The 17,039-nt window shown below is 34.1% G+C and overlaps 1 protein-coding gene across 9 annotated transcripts in view; it reads right to left on the bottom strand.

Moving 5' to 3' along the window:
• Arhgef12 (Rho guanine nucleotide exchange factor 12) overlaps nucleotides 1–17,039 on the bottom strand; it is a 138,491-nt gene that overhangs the window by 34,344 nt on the left and 87,108 nt on the right. For 6 of the 9 annotated variants that reach the window (XM_078047171.1, XM_078047173.1, XM_005328383.5 and 3 more), the window contains 9 exons: nucleotides 12,051–12,125; nucleotides 9,519–9,614; nucleotides 7,385–7,495; nucleotides 6,986–7,084; nucleotides 4,201–4,243; nucleotides 3,782–3,887; nucleotides 1,976–2,113; nucleotides 1,230–1,262; nucleotides 796–910 (listed from right to left, as the gene is read on the bottom strand). In XM_078047171.1, the coding sequence (XP_077903297.1) occupies nucleotides 796–910; nucleotides 1,230–1,262; nucleotides 1,976–2,113; nucleotides 3,782–3,887; nucleotides 4,201–4,243; nucleotides 6,986–7,084; nucleotides 7,385–7,495; nucleotides 9,519–9,614; nucleotides 12,051–12,125 (816 nt within the window). The remainder of the gene's footprint in view (nucleotides 1–795; nucleotides 911–1,229; nucleotides 1,263–1,975; nucleotides 2,114–3,781; nucleotides 3,888–4,200; nucleotides 4,244–6,985; nucleotides 7,085–7,384; nucleotides 7,496–9,518; nucleotides 9,615–12,050; nucleotides 12,126–17,039) is intronic. The other 3 variants (XM_078047172.1, XM_013359968.4, XM_013359970.3) reach the window with 1 other exon arrangement.

Below are 17,039 nucleotides of genomic sequence, written 5' to 3'. Positions count from 1 at the left end.
ACTTCTCAGAGGCTGGTACATAGTATTATGAATACCTCAACTTCAAGATGTCTTTTCAAGCCCTTTAGAGATAATAATTTTAGGAAATAAAAGAGTAGTTTTACCAGGAGCTTATTATTAACTGGGTGAATTTACACATTACCAGGAGTTTGTTCTAAACAATTCATTCATCCATCCAACAATTTTATAATGTGAAAGCACTATGATAAAAGCTGGGGATATAATAACAAGAAAAGTCTTTGACCTCATAGAGTTTTAAAATCTAGCAACATGAAACACAAGTGATTACAAACTATTACAGGTACCCTAAAAGTATAAGGCAATAACATTTGGGGAAGGTGCTCTGTATAAACTGCTATTTTCATGTTTCACACGAATTAATAATAAGCTTACATATCTTTATCACTAGTTTCTTGACAATAGGGACCATATCTACCTATTGTTATGCCTAGTGCTAATGTGCTGATTTAGCAAATATTAAAAGGCAGGAAAACAGTGCAACAAATGTAAAGAGTACTGAGCCCTGATCACTTTTTTATCATTCCAGTTTTCATCTTTGTGTGTGTGTGTGTGTGTGCGTGTGTGTGTGTGTGTGTGTGCGTGTGTGTGTGTGTGTGTGTGTGTGTGTGTGTGTGTGTGTGTTAGGGATTAAACCCAGGGGTGCTTAACCGCTGAGCCCTTTTTATTTTTTATTTTGAGACAAGGTCCCACTAAGTTGCTTAGTTAGGTCCTTGCTATGTTGCTGAAGCTGACCGTAAACCTGTGTTCCTCCTGCCTCAGCCTCCCAAGTCTCACCTTGATTTTTGGAAGGAATCCAATCCGACCCCGCTTGTGCTCCAGATTTCGAGGTTCTTTCACTTTTACTCCTAAATGCTTCATATACATGAGAATAACATACTGCATTGTGGAACTGGAGAATTAAATAAAAATAAGACTTCTGAGAACGGAGGGTCAGTATGAATAAAGACCAAAACCCCAATCCAACAATGGAATTATTAAAATTAATTAAGCAAAAAGGAAAAAAAACTTAGGATTTATTCACTGCACACAGAGATTCTCCTCATATATCACTAGAATATTAATCAAATATAACACAAGGCCACCAGGGGGAAACCACAGTACATTTTTAAGTTAAAAGAAATCAATTGTAATTTAAGGCTCATAGGAGAAAAGAAAGTTTCCTTTTTTCTTAAAATTCTCGGGGTGGGGGGTCAGAACAATTATGTTACCTCTTTTCTTCTTCTACAGCCTGAGCAGTCAACCTAAAAGTACACATGTTTAAAAATAAAACATATAAGTTTAATTAAAATTTTGCTATTGAACTTAAGACACCTGAAACAACAGAACAAAACCAAATGCTTTGTACCCCACCAGTAAAGAAAAAGAACAGAACTATGGAGAGAATAGTAAATGAGATTAAACAAAGTATGGCAGAGAGACCCATGCACATATAAATCAGAAGAGATAAATAAACCATATCATGGATATCTAACAGAATAAACATCATCTAGAGTAAAATATCAAGAGAACCCTAATCCCCAAAGGAATTCTACCATTTTTGCACTTATCAATTGTACATGTTTTACCATAAGAAATATTTCCAAAGTCTATGAGTTAAAATCAATGAAAGTATTCACCTGTTTTGGATCACTGATTAGAAATTCCAGTGTTATTCATTTACCAACATCCAGAAAAGAAATGCAAGAACTGTGTGTGGTGTGTGTGTGGGGGTGGGGTGTTGGGGAGGGTTGGGGATCAAATCAAGATCCTGCACATCCCAGGCAAATCCTCTACCAATGAGCTACATTCACAATCTAAGAACTTTTTCTAAAATGAAATGTCAGGGGGAAAAATCATAGTTTTTGAAGTTTTATAACAAAATAAACACTTCCTCTTATACACTGACTGCCCTTTTAAATCTGTCTGGAGTACTTCAAGCAATATTAACTTTTCCACATATACTTCTATTACTTACAACACTTCTTCAATTTTGGCAACGATCTGTTCTGCACATGCCCGCTCCTTCTCCAAAATTACCCGGTCCTTGTCTCGCTCTGCATCAAGTTTAGTCAGCTCACTTTCAGCCAAGGTCAGTCCCATACTACGTTTCTGCCTAAAGGGAATAGGAGAAATCTCCTGAGGTAGCCTAGGGGAAAACCATCTCCTTCTGTAGATGTTTCTCAAAGTCTCCATAGCTATAAATTTCTAGGAACAGGCAAAATGTCACATCACCTATAATGCCAAAATTTTACAGGCAATCATTAAAAGATACATATCCTGAAAGAATATACCGAGCATAGACACAATACTGAGCTCAAATCTTGAAAGGACACAGAAGGTAGACTGTAGACTCTCAGTTCCACTCTAACCCTTTGACTCCAGATGTCTGAGGTTGTGGCTCAGAGGTAGAGCGCTTCGCCTACATGCATGAGGCACTGGGTTCAATCTTCAGCACCACATTAAAAAAACAAAATAAAGATATTGCCTCTACCTCAAATAAATAAATAAATACATTGTAGTCACATATAATAGTGGGATTGGCATATTGACAATGTTTTCTCCATTTCAATCCCTAGTATTATATCCTTCTGTACCTTCCTCCCTTACCCTGATCCCATTCCTCTACTTTATTGATCTTCCTTCTAATTTTTGTGTTATAGTTATATATAAAAATTGTTTGCAGGTAAATGGATGGAGTTAGAGAAGGTAATGCTAAGTGAAGTTAGCCAATCCCATAAAAACCAAATGCTGAATGTTTTCTCTGATATAAGGAGGCTAATTCATAGTTGGGTACAGAGAGGGAGCTTGGGAGGAATAGAGGAACTCTAGATAGGACAGAAGGATGGGAGGGGAAGGTACGGGGCATGGGGTTAGAAATGATAGTGGAATGAGATGGATGTCATTATCCAAAGTACATGTGTGAAAACATGAATTGGTGTGAATATACTTTGTTTACAACCAGAGATTTAAAAAATTGTGCTCTATATGTGTAATAAGAATTGTAATGCACTCCACCATCATATATGAATTTTAAAAATTAATTAAAACTTAAAATTGGAATGCATTGTGATATATTCATACAAGCACATGGCATAATTTGGTCAATGTTACTCCCCAGTTTTTTTCCTTTGCCTCCCCTTCTCCCTCATCCTTGGTCCTCTGCTTCTAACTCTATTGTTCTCCCTTCTATTTTCATGAGATTTCCCCTTTTTTATTTCTTATATCTCTCTAGCTTCCATATGACAGAAAACATTCAACCTTCAACTTTTTGATTCTGTATTATTTCACTTCGCATGATGTTCTCCAGTTTCATCCATTTGCCAGCAAATGACATAATTTCATTCTTCTTTGTATCTGAGAACTCCACTGTGTGTGTGTGTGTGTGTGTGTGTATGTGTGTATATATATGTGTATGTATATGTGTGTGTATATACACACACCACACGTTTTCTTTATCCATTCATCTAGTGATGGGCATCTAGGATTGTTCTATAACTTGAGTGTTGTAGGATGTGCTGCTATAAATACTGATATGTATGTATCACTATATATACTGATCTTAGATCTTCTGGATAAATACCAAGGAGTGGGATGACTGGTCATATGGTAGTTCCATTCCTAATCTTTTGAGACATCTCCATACTTTTTTCCTATTCAATAACAGGGATAAGACCACCTAGTTTACTTAATTGATAAGTGAAGTTTTTAATGTGCAACTTTTCCTATTTAAGAAAAATTAATTCAGAACAACCACGTAAGGTTTTATGTACACTAAGCTTACCGAAAATCTTCTAAATGCCTCTGAACTTCTGGGTGGACTCTTTCTTGCATAGTTTGGATATAGTGACGATGTAGATCCTCAGGAATAAGTTCAGGTCTCCTCTTTTCTGCATAAAGAAGAAAGGAATTATTTGATCTAAAGGTATGTCCTCTACAACATAAGTTCACTGGCAACATAGCAATGTTACTTTGTATCAATTTATCACGGAGAACCCCAAAGAGAAATTCTTAGTGCAATTCCTGCATTTGATCTCAGAATTTAGATTTCATTTCCCCTAAAATTTATTATACACTCTCCTTCTATTGTAATTCAGGGATTTAACCAGTTACTAAGCATTAGATAAAACCTTTAGAACTGAGTTGAGCTACATACAAAGAGGCATAGTAAAATTCTGCAGGATGTCGGTGCTCCAAACTTACCTAGATCTACAGATATTTCTTCAGGAACAGAAACCTTCAGATGCTAAAACAAAATCAAACAAAGGTGAAACAGCACTAAAGACTTTCTTTTCACAATGCTTATAAATATTTGTATAAATGGATAAAACAAGAATACCTACTCTGACAGGCATATTCACAAATGAGCTCATTTACTCATTCAGATCTCACAGCCCCAGAGTGTTCTATTGTTTAAACTTAAAAACAAGCCCTTTTCCCAGTTTTGTGGTATGAAGGAAATATCTACAGTTCTTTCACTTACATGACTGAATGTTTCAGTGTCATACTTGTTCCTAATGAATAGACCGATTCTGATTTCCCTTTTTTCTTTCTTTCTGGTACTGGCGATTTAACTCAGGGGTGCTCTACCATTGTGATATCCCCAGCACACTCTATTTTTTATTTCAAGACAGGGTCTTGCTAAATCACAGGGGTTGGACTTGAACTTTCAATCCTGCCTTGGCCTCCCAATCTCTGGGATTATAGGCACGCACCACTATACCAGGCTTGGCTTTGGTTTCCTAAAATCATTAGTTAATACAACAAGTTACATAGCACTTGAATTAAAATAGGTAAAACCTAAACTATGTGTATGTTGTCATAGGAAAAAGTGACTCATCTAACTGTGAGGTTTATTTCCTGGATTTGAGATGCTCACCCTACAGACTTCCAATTATTTTTCAATGTAAAGTTAAAAATCTGTAGGGTTTTTATTTAGTCACACTTACAGTGAGCAAGTATTGGATGTCAATGTTGAGTTTTTAATCAGTAATCATCTATAGTTTTTGCCACTGAACTAACTAAATTGAAGGTCTTAGAATTTACTTCTTATAGCTAGGATTTTCCCCATGATAACTACAGTTGTTCATCTCACAAGCAAACAGATTGTTGTGTTTCCCCTCCAACAGTTTGAGAGAAAACTTTATTACTCTGTATTTAGAAGAAATAGCTTAGGCTCTTCATTCTAATAAAGTATCGAATACCTATTTCAGTGATATACTTCCAGAAATTAAATGATTCCCATAAAGTTATCAAGTTTTAAGTTTTGAAAATAAGTCACTGCTAAAAAATTATGATCTCTCATATTCACTTTAAGAATAATGAAACAGACTGCAAAACTTTCTCTTTATGTTGCCAAGCAGTAGCTCAAATCATTTTTTTAAAAGTCTTTCTAGTACAAGTACAAAAAAATAAAATTTAATTTGTGTATGTGGAAATCTATATGAAATAAATATGACCTGTAGCATTAAAACATAATTAGTAAATTAACCAATCCTTCTTATTCTTTAATGTTGATATACTCTAGATCATGAGCAGCAAAGTATAGTTTTGACTTAGCCTGGAGCTCTCTTATAAAATAAAAAATTTAAACATACTTAAATATTCTGTCATTTCTTCATGACAATAAGCTATTTTAACAAAAGTGATGTATGAAAACAATGGCAGTATAATTCACTGAATAGATATATATCAGAAACTTCAGTGTTAGAGATACTGCATCATACAAATAGTCTTATTGAAGCTTATATTCAGGCCAGGAGAGCAAGTACACACACAAATAAAATTAATAAATAAACTATAAGTCCTAGAGACAAAAACAACACAGAAGAAGTTACAGTGAAGGGAGTGAGATTTAGAAAGCTGGTCAGGAAAGGCCTTGTGGGAAAGGAAAGTATATTTAGCAATACAAAAGTATGTAGACAACTTTGTAAAGGAATACAGAGAAAATGAGGTAGGAGCTGAAGGGAGAAGTACGATCAAAATGTGTATGTTTATTCTAAAATAAAAGAAAAAACAATGTTTTACATGTTAATGTAATGATTCAATAGGGAAAAAAAATCAACAATGCAAGAGAGCAGGGAAATAATAGCTAGAGCAAGGTCTCTGAGAAGTTATGAGGAAATACACTGGGTAAAAAAGGGAGAGCTGGCCATGGATAGAGTTTGGACAATTCCTCAACAGTATCCGGAAAAAGGGCTGAGTATATGATATGATGGAAGTATGTGACGTAACTTGTAGAAGTTCTTTTTTCTATACTTTAACTTCTGCAGAGAAACAAAAAGGTCATCAGCTGAGAAAAAGCTAGAACAGGAAGTGATACACATGTTAGGGAGAGAAAAGGTATGAAGTACTTGTCTAAGAAAACTGAAACATGAAAGGGTGCAATCCAGGCAGCATGATCACCCATTGAAGCATTAAGAGCTAAGTGCTTTTTGCTTCTAGCAAGGCTAACAATAAAACTTACTAGTTTAAAACCCTTACTGACATTTCTATTAGTAAAAATAAAGCCCTATTATCATTAATCTCAGTATGTGAGATTTTTGCCTGCCACTTTTTAGTTAAATTTGTGCCTCTAAGCTTCAAAGAGGCCATACAGATTTCAATTATACAATTATTATCCCTTGGAATACTAACAAATAAATGTGTGTGTGTGTGTGTGTGTGTGTGTGTGTATACATCACACTAGAATATAAATATATATTAGGACTAGCTTATTTTATACTTATTTTACGTTTTTTTCATTCCCTTATTCTAATTATGCACTTATAAAAGCATAAGTATACATATATAATCCCCTAAAATCTACTGTGAGAATTCATATGCCCAAAATTAATTTAGAAATTACTGTAAAAAGTAATCAATAATTGAGATATAATACAGATATTTAAAAGCACAAAAAAGTCCAAAAAATGGGAAGGACTACTGGAAACAGCAGGATAATAAATCAATGTACTAAAGCAAAGATAATATTAACATTTAAACTTACTGCAGATCGATCCAGGAAGAACTGATGAAACTCAAGAAAGATGCGACGAGTTTCTTTGGAATTGGTCTGTTTGTACAGGTCTGAATAGAGATAACAGAGCTGTCGTAGAGAAAGAAAAGGAAAAGACAAAGTGAAAAATCACCAAAAAAGGTAATTTGCTAGATCCTTACTGAACAGGAATGTTTGAACAGGCATGTCACCATCAACAATATAGTTTTTACCATGTAATCAAGTCTTTAAAAAGTGAATTAATAACATTTTAAGTATCTTTCATATCTGCCTTTATGTGTTTGGAAAACTAAAAGAAGTATATATGTGAAATCTTGTAAATATGAAAAGATCTATTAAAAAAAAGGTTCAATATAAAGACTGAATCAGTTAAATTGCAAAATAAGTTACCAATGTTGCAGGGTCAAACTGGGAAACTACATGGTGTAAGAAAACAGCCAAGTGAGCAGGGCGAGATTTTAGCAACTCAATGCTCTGGAAACAGCTGCACTGCCCATTGATCTAGAGGAAGAAAAAATCATACATCAATAACTCTGACATACAAATATGAAATGCAATGTAAGTTCAACTAATCACAACTATCCAAATTTCACTTTGATCTCCCTATTTAAAAACAAAAAACTCAATATTTTAAAAATTCCACTAAAAGTTATTAGCAAGATAGGCCATGGAATCTGAATTTCTTTCTCTGAAAATTAATCATTTCCTGGGATCAGAAAACAGACCATTTTAGGAGAATGGAAGTTCAGGAAATGATCATGTAGGAGCACATACTGTCTTCAAATCAGTATGTGAAAACAAATAAAATTCCTGAAACTGTAGAAAAGTTTTTTGCTCAACAATGGAGAGATGTTTTTCCTTTGCTTTCGGGCTAATCACAGAAAGAGAGTGTAAAATGGAGCTGTATGATTTTAAGTTAACATATTGTCATTTGTATAATCCCTAAATACTCTGAACATAGAAAATAGGTAACAATTAAACTTAAAGACAAACTAGCATTACAATTTCCACATGACTTTTCACACTTATATAGAGAAGAAAGTTAATATAAACAAATAATAACAAATAAAAAATACAGTGTAAAAAAAAATACCAATTCTACATAGTATCTGCCCAAAAATAGGAGATCACTTCCCAAATCATTCACAAGGCCAACACTATCTGACTATCAAAACCAGACAAGATATTACAAAAAGTGATATTCCAGACCATTATCCCTCATACATACAGAAGCAAAAAATTTTGGCAAAAATAAAAGCGAATTACATACAATATAAAAAAGGGATAGCACATGATTTGACTGGAGTTCTTTCTAGAAATACAAGGCTGGTTCAACATTCTAATATTAATCAATGTAATCTGCTACACTAAGAGACTAAATGTTTAAAAACCATATGATCATCTCAGGTTTTCAGCAAAATTCAACATCTAGTCATGATTAAAACTCATAGCAAACCTGGAATAGTCTTTTATTTAATAATCCTTAACCTAACAAAGAGCAGCTACAAAAATACCTATAGCTAACACACTCAATGATGAAGGACTGAATGCTTCTTCCTAAGAACAGGAATAAGGCAAGGATTTCTCACCATTTCAATTCAACCTCATACTATAAGTCCTCACCAGCGCAATAAAAGCAAGAACAAGGAGAAGGGGGGAAGATACACAGACTGACTAGCATGGTGTTGCACACCTGTAAACCCAGCTACTCAGGAGGCTGAGGCAAGAGGATTGCAAGACTGGAGCCAGCCTGAGCAACCTGGTGAGACTCTGTCTCAAAATAAAAATAAAAAGGGTTGGAGATGTAGCTCAGTGGTACAACACTTGAGTAGTACGCACAAAACCCTGGGTTCAATTTCTACTACCACGATAAAAAAAGAAGTGAAACGATACAGCTGGGCATGGTGGCATATACTTGTAATCCCAGAGGCCACGGCAGGAGGACTGAAAGTTCAAGACCAGTCTTAGTAACTTAACAAGGCCCTAAGCAATTTAGCAAGGCCCTGTCTCAAAATAAAAAAATTAACAAAGGACTGGGGATGCAGCTCAGTAGTAAAATGCCCTGGAGTTCAGTTACTGGTACCAATTAAAAATATATATATATTTTTAAATGCAAAGACTGGAAACTAGAAAAAGATAGTGTAGTTTTTTATGTAGAAAAATCCCCAAAACTATTAAGAAGCTCCTAGAATACAAGGACAAGAATTAAGCCAGATATTTCCATATACCATCAATGAATAACTGGAATTTTTAAAGTTTTTAAAATATTAAATATTCAATAACATCTCACCTCCAAAACAAAATGAAAATATAAATCAATGACCTAACTCTTACGGCCTTGGAGAAAATAAAAAAAAAAACTTCCATTGTTTCCACTGGCCAAAGGTAAAATAAGCAAAGTTAGTTCTAAAATTAATTTCAAATCCTTACAAATGTTATTTTAATCTCCAGAAAATGTTAATTTTTGCAACAAATGAGACATCTCAGAATGTCAAAAATTGATTTTTAGGAAAAAAGTCATTACCTGTTCATGCTCAGTACCAAAATCATCATCCTCTGCTCCAATTATATGAGGTGCAACACGGGTTGAGGGACTCCCAACAAGTGACTGAGTGTCCTGCTAACAGAAAAGAAAAACAGAAAAATTATCAGGTGGTCAAATTCAGAAAAAGAACAAAGCCAAATCATCAAAAAGATAATGGTTCACTTATGAGTAGGAGTTCTTTTTGTTTATTTTCTTTAAGGTACTTTATTTTCAAACCAGTGCTTCTCAAATTTTTAAGGCCATAATACCACTCCAGTTTAAAAAAACAAAAAATGACCAAAGTAGTATTGATAATTTTTTGGGGAAAGAGGGGAAACTGTTATTGACCCTTAAAATAATAAATACTCTTTGTTCACTGTACTTTTGGTTATCTGGTTCTAATTAATTGCTATATACCTCAGGTATTAAATTATACATATTAAATTATACCTTTTACATAAAGACATAAAATCGGCTTATAAGGTTACAAAAAACTTAAAAACAAAAGTGAATGAGGACAGCCCAGCATGGTGGTGCACACCTGTAATCCCAGAAACTCAGGAGACTGAGGCAGGAAGATCACAAGTTTGAAGCCAGCCTTAGCAATTTAGAACTTCTCTCAAAAAAATGGTGGTGGGGAGGCTAGGGGTATGGCTCAGTGGTACAGAGCCCTAGGTTCCATTCTTAATTAAAAAAAAAAAAAAAATGAAGATAAAGATAACAGGACAAAAAAAAAAGGAGAGCAGAAAGACAAATTTAGCAGAGGTTAATAGACCTGAGAAGTACAAATCAAAAATTTTCATTGAAAATATAATTAAAATCTCTCACTGAGCCCTAGTTTTTCATTTTGAATTCATTTTTATAAGTGTATAATGCAAGGTTTCTCAACTCTGTCATTATTGACATTTTGGTCCAAATAATTCTTTGCTATGGGGTTGTCCTGTGCATTGTATGAAGGTTAGCAGCATCCCTAACTTCTACCCAGCACTAGATGACAGGTGCAACTTTCCAGGTGTGATAATCAAAAGTACTTCCAGGCACTGACTGTCAAATGTCCCCTACAGGGCAAAAATCACTCCTAGTTAAAAATCACTGGTATATTACAATAACATTTAAAAGTAATATCACAAACACTGCTACAGAAACAAAAATAACCAAATTATAAAAGTAGGCTGGCAGATATCATGCCATGCAATAATTCATCTGTTTGTCTTCTCACAAAATAGGATTTAGCATTAAAAAGGCAGTACAGAGACATTAACATAATGTGATGTTTGAAGACCATAAACAGTAAAATAAAAAACCATATAAGATTAAGATAAGTAAATATTGGGAAACTGACAGCACTTGAACATGCAAGATCTGGACCTTGGCAAAGAAGGGTGGAGCCATATTGGTTTAGGAATTGTCTGCATAAGAAATTAAAGTTGTCTATATGTAAATTAATCCACAAATTATAAATTGAGTGGATAGTATGTATCTGTAGTTTTTCTTCCTTAAGTATGTTATGATACTGCATCTCCTAAATGCTCTTACTCTGCCTTTTTTTTTTAAATTACTTTTTTATTTCTATGACTTCAAGATTTTTATTTTTAAAAATTCAGGTAAAAGAACAGAAAATTGTTTAGAACAGTAGTCAAATTTTAATTTTATAAGTGATTTGATGTCTGCTTTTCAATAATTCTTATGTTGCCAAAAATCAATGTGTCACAAAATTCATTAAATATTTTACTATAAAACTTCAAACAAGTTGACCATGATGGCACACGCCTGTAATCCCAGAGACTCAGGAGACTGAGGCAGGAGGATTGCAAGTTCAAAGCCAGACTCAGCAACTTAGTGTGTTCCTGTCTCAAAATAAAAAATAAAAAAGGCTAAGAATGTGACTCAGTGGTTAAGCCTTTCTGGGTTCTATCTCTAGTATCAAAACCAACCAAACAAAAAACTTCAAGCAAATCTAATTTAAAAGTAAAATCAGAATACTAATACTTGGGTTTCTTCTACCTTTGGCTGTTGTAAATAAGGGTGCTCTGCTTTCAGTTCTTTTGGGTATATACCTAAAAGTGCGATTATTGGATCTTACATATTTCCAAAAGAACTGAAAGCAGAGCACCCTTATTTACAACAGCCAAAGGTAGAAGAAACCCAAGTATTCATTGTGCTGGGTGAATGAATAAACAAAAAGTAGCACATAATTGGGGAATATTGTTCATTCTTAAAAAGGAAGGAAATTTTGTCACATGCTACAATATGAAGATATTATGCTAACTGAAGTAAGCCAGTCACAGACAAAAAATATTGTAAATTCTATGTATATGAATAGCTAAAGAAAAGTTAAGAAGCTGGGGATGTGGTTCAGTGATAGAGGGCTTGCCTATCATGCACAAGGCCCTGTGATTGTCCAGCACCACAGAAGGTGGACAGGGGGAGGGGGAAGGAAAAGGAGAGAGAAGAGTAGGGAAGAGAAGAAGGAAAAAAACAAGAAGAAAAGGTAAAAAAAAAAAAAATTCACTTTGTGGATTTCATACTCACAGTGTCCTGAATTGCTTCACTTTTCTCTGGGCTTTCCTCTAGATAAATCCTCTCTTTCATGCCACTCTTGGGACTCTAATGGGAGGGAAAAAAAAAACTACTCAGTTCATTTCAACAGGCTCACCAAAAGACAATAAGGAAAAACAGTATTTTTTTTTTTTTTACAAAAAAATAGCATTCTGAATTTCATGTTTATATTTATAACTATTAAATAACTTTCATACAATACTTGACTCTACTATGTTTTTCCTGACTTTAGAAAGTCACTTAATCCCTCAGCTTTTCAGTTTTATGTTGATAAAAAATACAGAACCAATAAAACAGTTTTACCTAACTTCTACCAAATAACTCTAACTAGATACATTACATACTTCAAATGCATTATGTCAAAATCAAATTCTATTCATCTTCTCTAACCTCTGCCTTTTCCAACTATCCTTTCTTTTCAAATTAAAAGCATTTTGCCTAGGGCTGGGGTTACAACTTAGTGGTGGAGTACTTGCCTAGTATGAGCTTAGGTTCACTCTCCACTAGCTCAAAAACAATCCAACCAACAAATAAAAAACTCTTTTGCCCTATTTATATAGGGATGCCAATATAAAATACAAACTATATTATGACATGCAGAAAATTCAATTCTGGGAAAATGTGGAACTCCAAAGCAATACAGCCATTCCTCAGAGGAACTGAAAAGGAGGAACAAGAACTTGTGTGTGAAAGCCACTGGGAAGACAGACATTATCTATCATCATGTGTACTTATGAATATATATATGTGTGTGTGTGTATGTGTATGTATATATAGATATAGATATAGAGATATCAATATATCACAGTAGCTTCAAATCTATGGCCCACTTTAAAGAAACAGATAACTCTGGAGCTTAAGATAATAAAGACTAGAATAATTCCAACATAAAAAGCAAAAAAAACTATCAAAGATACTAAAGAATCAAGTCAAAGTAACAAAAGAAACAACCTGAAGGCACTCTCACATTCCAAAAACAGGGTAACTCTAGTTAGAATCTCTTAGTTCAAAATATTACATTAATTCATTCATATTCTCTCTCTCTCTCTCTCTCTCTCTCTCTCTCTCTCTCACTGGTCACCCTTGGAACATGTTAGGAAATCAACTCTTCTGAAAACAATCAGGGAAAAATATTTATCCTGCATTTTCTGTATAAGCTATATTTTAGGGTAACCTAAACACCTGTAAGGGAAAATCGTTCCCTATAAAATAATTCCATATAATAAATACTATAGAAAGAGCCAGGGGTGGTGGCACATGCCTGTAATCCCAGCAGCTCGGCAGGCTAAGGCAGGAGGATCAAACCTCAGCAACTTATCAGGACCAAAAGCAACTCAGTGAGATCCTGTCTCTATATAAAATATTACAAAGGGCTAGAGATGTGGCTCAGTGGTTAAGTGCCTTTGAGTTTAATTCCTAGTACCAAATTTTAAAAATAATGATAAAATTACAAAATCATTCTTCTGAAACCCCTAATTACATCATGAATCTGGACATTTAGGTCACCAATGGCACATAAAAACATTATGTAAAAGTCTGATAGGGAACTCTGTAATGAAGTTCCTCCTCTGAATGAACACCTTAAACAAATTTAGAACCACAGTAAGACAACCAGACATTCACTTCCTAATGTGACATAAAGAGATGTACATAGAACCACCAACAAAATGTTCCTGCCAAAAATCACACCTTAATCTGATCAAGACTCTAGATCAAACTATCAGTTTTCAGGAAATAAAGATAGAGGAACAGGTTACATAACACTGTGAATACAACTGAAAAGTGAGTTGTTTTACTAGTATATGACCCAATTTCTTTTACCAACAGAGTCCTACTACAATGACTCATCAACCAAAGACAACATGAAATCCTTGACTGAATCCAAATTCAAATAAACTATAAAAAGATTTTTTAAAGACGAGTATCAAAGCATATATTAAGAAAATATTAATTCTTACGGTTTGATAATGATATCATAGTTATATTTTTTAAACATCAAGTCTTTCAAAGACACATTAATGAAATAGTCTTTAAAATAACTCAGTGTTTGAAGGGTATGGAGAATAGAAGTTACATACAAAGCAAGTTTGGGTACATGTTGATGACTGCTGAGACTGAATTATCAGTGACATGTCAGGAATATTTTTGAATGTGTATGGTAATTTTCAAAAAAAAATTCAGAAATTGAAACCCAGAAGCAGATGCTCTGAATTTTGGATAATGATGTGGGACCCAGTTCCTTATCTTGAGAGCGGTGTTATGTGAGCATTCTTTAAAACCTCCAGTAAAGTGAGCAAAAGCAGAAATTTTTAATAATGATAGTATCACAAATACCAGAGTATACTATTTTAAAGGAAGGAAAAGAAACCTCAAAAAAAATAAAATCAGTGATTCAAAAGTTAAGAAAACAAACCGGTTCCTCCAAACTTATTACAGTACAATGGAAACAAACATGGAAATCCATAAGCTAAAAATAGAACATCTTTAGCCTCAAACTAACACTTGTAAGAATTCTCATAATTTTCCACAATATTCATGTATTTGTTTTGCCCTAATACCTCATCTTTAGTGAGAATTAAAAATATATGTATACCATTAGGTACAACTTCTGGCAGAAAGTAGGTATTCAATAAATGTTAACTGTCAGCTATTCTACATACATTTGTTATGTTCTAATTCAGTCAAGCAATTTTCATTTCTTACAGATCTCCCTGTTTCTATACTGCAATTTATTTTTTACACTGACATGTTTCTGATGGTGCCCTTCATCTGCATGCAAGATAAAACCTAAACACTTGACTCATTTATTTTGTTGTTCATTGAATACTACAAAATATCAATTACATGCCAGTCTTAATTCATTGGAATGCCTGTTACCTATACTTACCAATTAACTCACTGTTTCATAAAGTTATACTTCTAAGCCACAGATTTTATTGTAACATTTCTCTAAATAAAAGATAAAATGCAAATTTCTCATAGGTATCACTTGCTCTGAATACCTATTCTTTGGAAACATGAAGTCACATAAGAGTATCTATGCTCTCAAGGAACTTCTTAATGGTAGACAAACCATAAAAACAGAGAGCAATAAATAAATAATAAAAAAACGAATATAAGAAATATTCCCAAGGAGCACTGCTATCTAAGCTGAAGCCTTTATGGCCTCTACTCAAGATAATCTCAAGCCACTTCATCCATAACCCTAACACACTAGGTTGCTCTAAAATTTTCACTGCTCTCCCCAAATGGTATGTGTTTTCATACTTTAATAATGTTGTTTATATTGAGAGTGCTGGTACTTTGGAACTAGACAGAGGTAGATCATTTATTAACCGGATAAGTTTGGCAAAGCAATTAATTCCCTTTGGTCTCAGTTTTTCTTTCACAAAGTTACAGTAACAATTATACTACTTCATAAGGCTGTTTTGAGAATTAGTTTAACTAAGATAAGGAATATAAAACACTAATGTATGGTATGTATGACCAATAAATGTTAGCTATTATAATTTTTTTCTTGAGTCAAAATTGAAAGTTTCCGCTGCCATGAGTGGGGGCGCATGCCTATAATCCCAGCAGCTCAGGAGGCTAAGGCACAAAGATTCTGAGTTCAAAGCCAGCCTCAGCAAAAGCAAAATGCTAAGCAACTCAGACCCTGTCTCCAAATAAAATACAAAATAGGGCTGGGGATGTGGCTCAGTGGTCAAGTGACCCTGAGTTCAATCCCCCACACCCTCCCCCCCACCCCCGGCAAATTGAAAGTTTCTATTAAAACCTTTTACCCAATCATTAGACTCCTATCACAAAACAAAAAGTTTTCAAATTTACCTTGAATGAGGAACTCAGTCATTGGGTCTAACCTTCAAAAGGCAACCTGAGCCCACCATGTCTGTCTGCAATTCCAGAGAGACTCAAGAGGAATTGTTTGACCCTGATATCCCTGAGGAAGGAGGATTATAAGTTCCAGGCCTGCCTTACCACTTAGTGAAACCCTGTCTCAAAATAAAAAATACAAAAAGAACTGTAGATGTGGTCAGTTAAACACCCCGGGTTCAATCCCTAGTACCAAAAAAAAAGTAACCTGAATAATGGTTTATACAGTGACTCTCAAATTTTTTTTAATCACAACTTTCATTAAGATAAAAACCTTACATAGTTTACCATCACTTACATGTGTATGTGTGTATACAACAAAGTCACAAGAAATAAAATCTTCTATATACAAAGCACATTTATTTCCACTTCTAGTCTTTAAAAAATATGTATCTATTCATCACAATTTACTAACTTGATTTTTATGATCCATAGCTACAAAGACACTGGCTCAGACTACCTCCCTCATTCACTTTTAAAGAAAGTAACCTATTTTTAAGTCTTTTTTCCTGTTGCTTCATGCTTCTAAGAGAGTACTGATGAGTAAATAATGCTTAAATTGGCTTTTAACATCAATGTGGCCATGGTGCTACAACATATTTAACTTAATATATTTTATTACCATCTTCTAAAGAAAGACCCATGTTCACCTGATAGTCTCTGAGTTAATCAAGAAAGTGCTGTTATTAAACCTGTACTATTAACTGAAAGCTATCCAACAGAACTAAGGTTTTTCCTCTTTGTAATGGCAAAATGCCCTGTGATTCAAGCCTGAGTCACTCTCACCACAAATGGAATATTAACATGCTCTTAAAGATATCAACAGTTGGCCTCCTAGTTCGGTTAAAAACACTGGCATTATTAACTTCTCTACCCACAAACAAGAAGCCTACTGGGAAATTCCATTCCTGCAAGAGAAAAACTTGGCAATTGGTGTCTGAGGGAAAAAATGAATTCTGAAATTTAAATTTCATATCCAATAGTATTCAGAATTTCTGTTCATCAAATTGCTATATTAAAGACTGGGATGGTAGTAACTAAGTATAAAGATAACACTTCTAATTCACATAACTTAAAATTAAATCAAGA

Source organism: Ictidomys tridecemlineatus, chromosome 4, assembly GCF_052094955.1.
Source record: "Ictidomys tridecemlineatus isolate mIctTri1 chromosome 4, mIctTri1.hap1, whole genome shotgun sequence".
Lineage (NCBI taxonomy): Eukaryota > Metazoa > Chordata > Mammalia > Rodentia > Sciuridae > Ictidomys > Ictidomys tridecemlineatus.
This window is presented reverse-complemented; position numbering and strand designations above follow the sequence as displayed.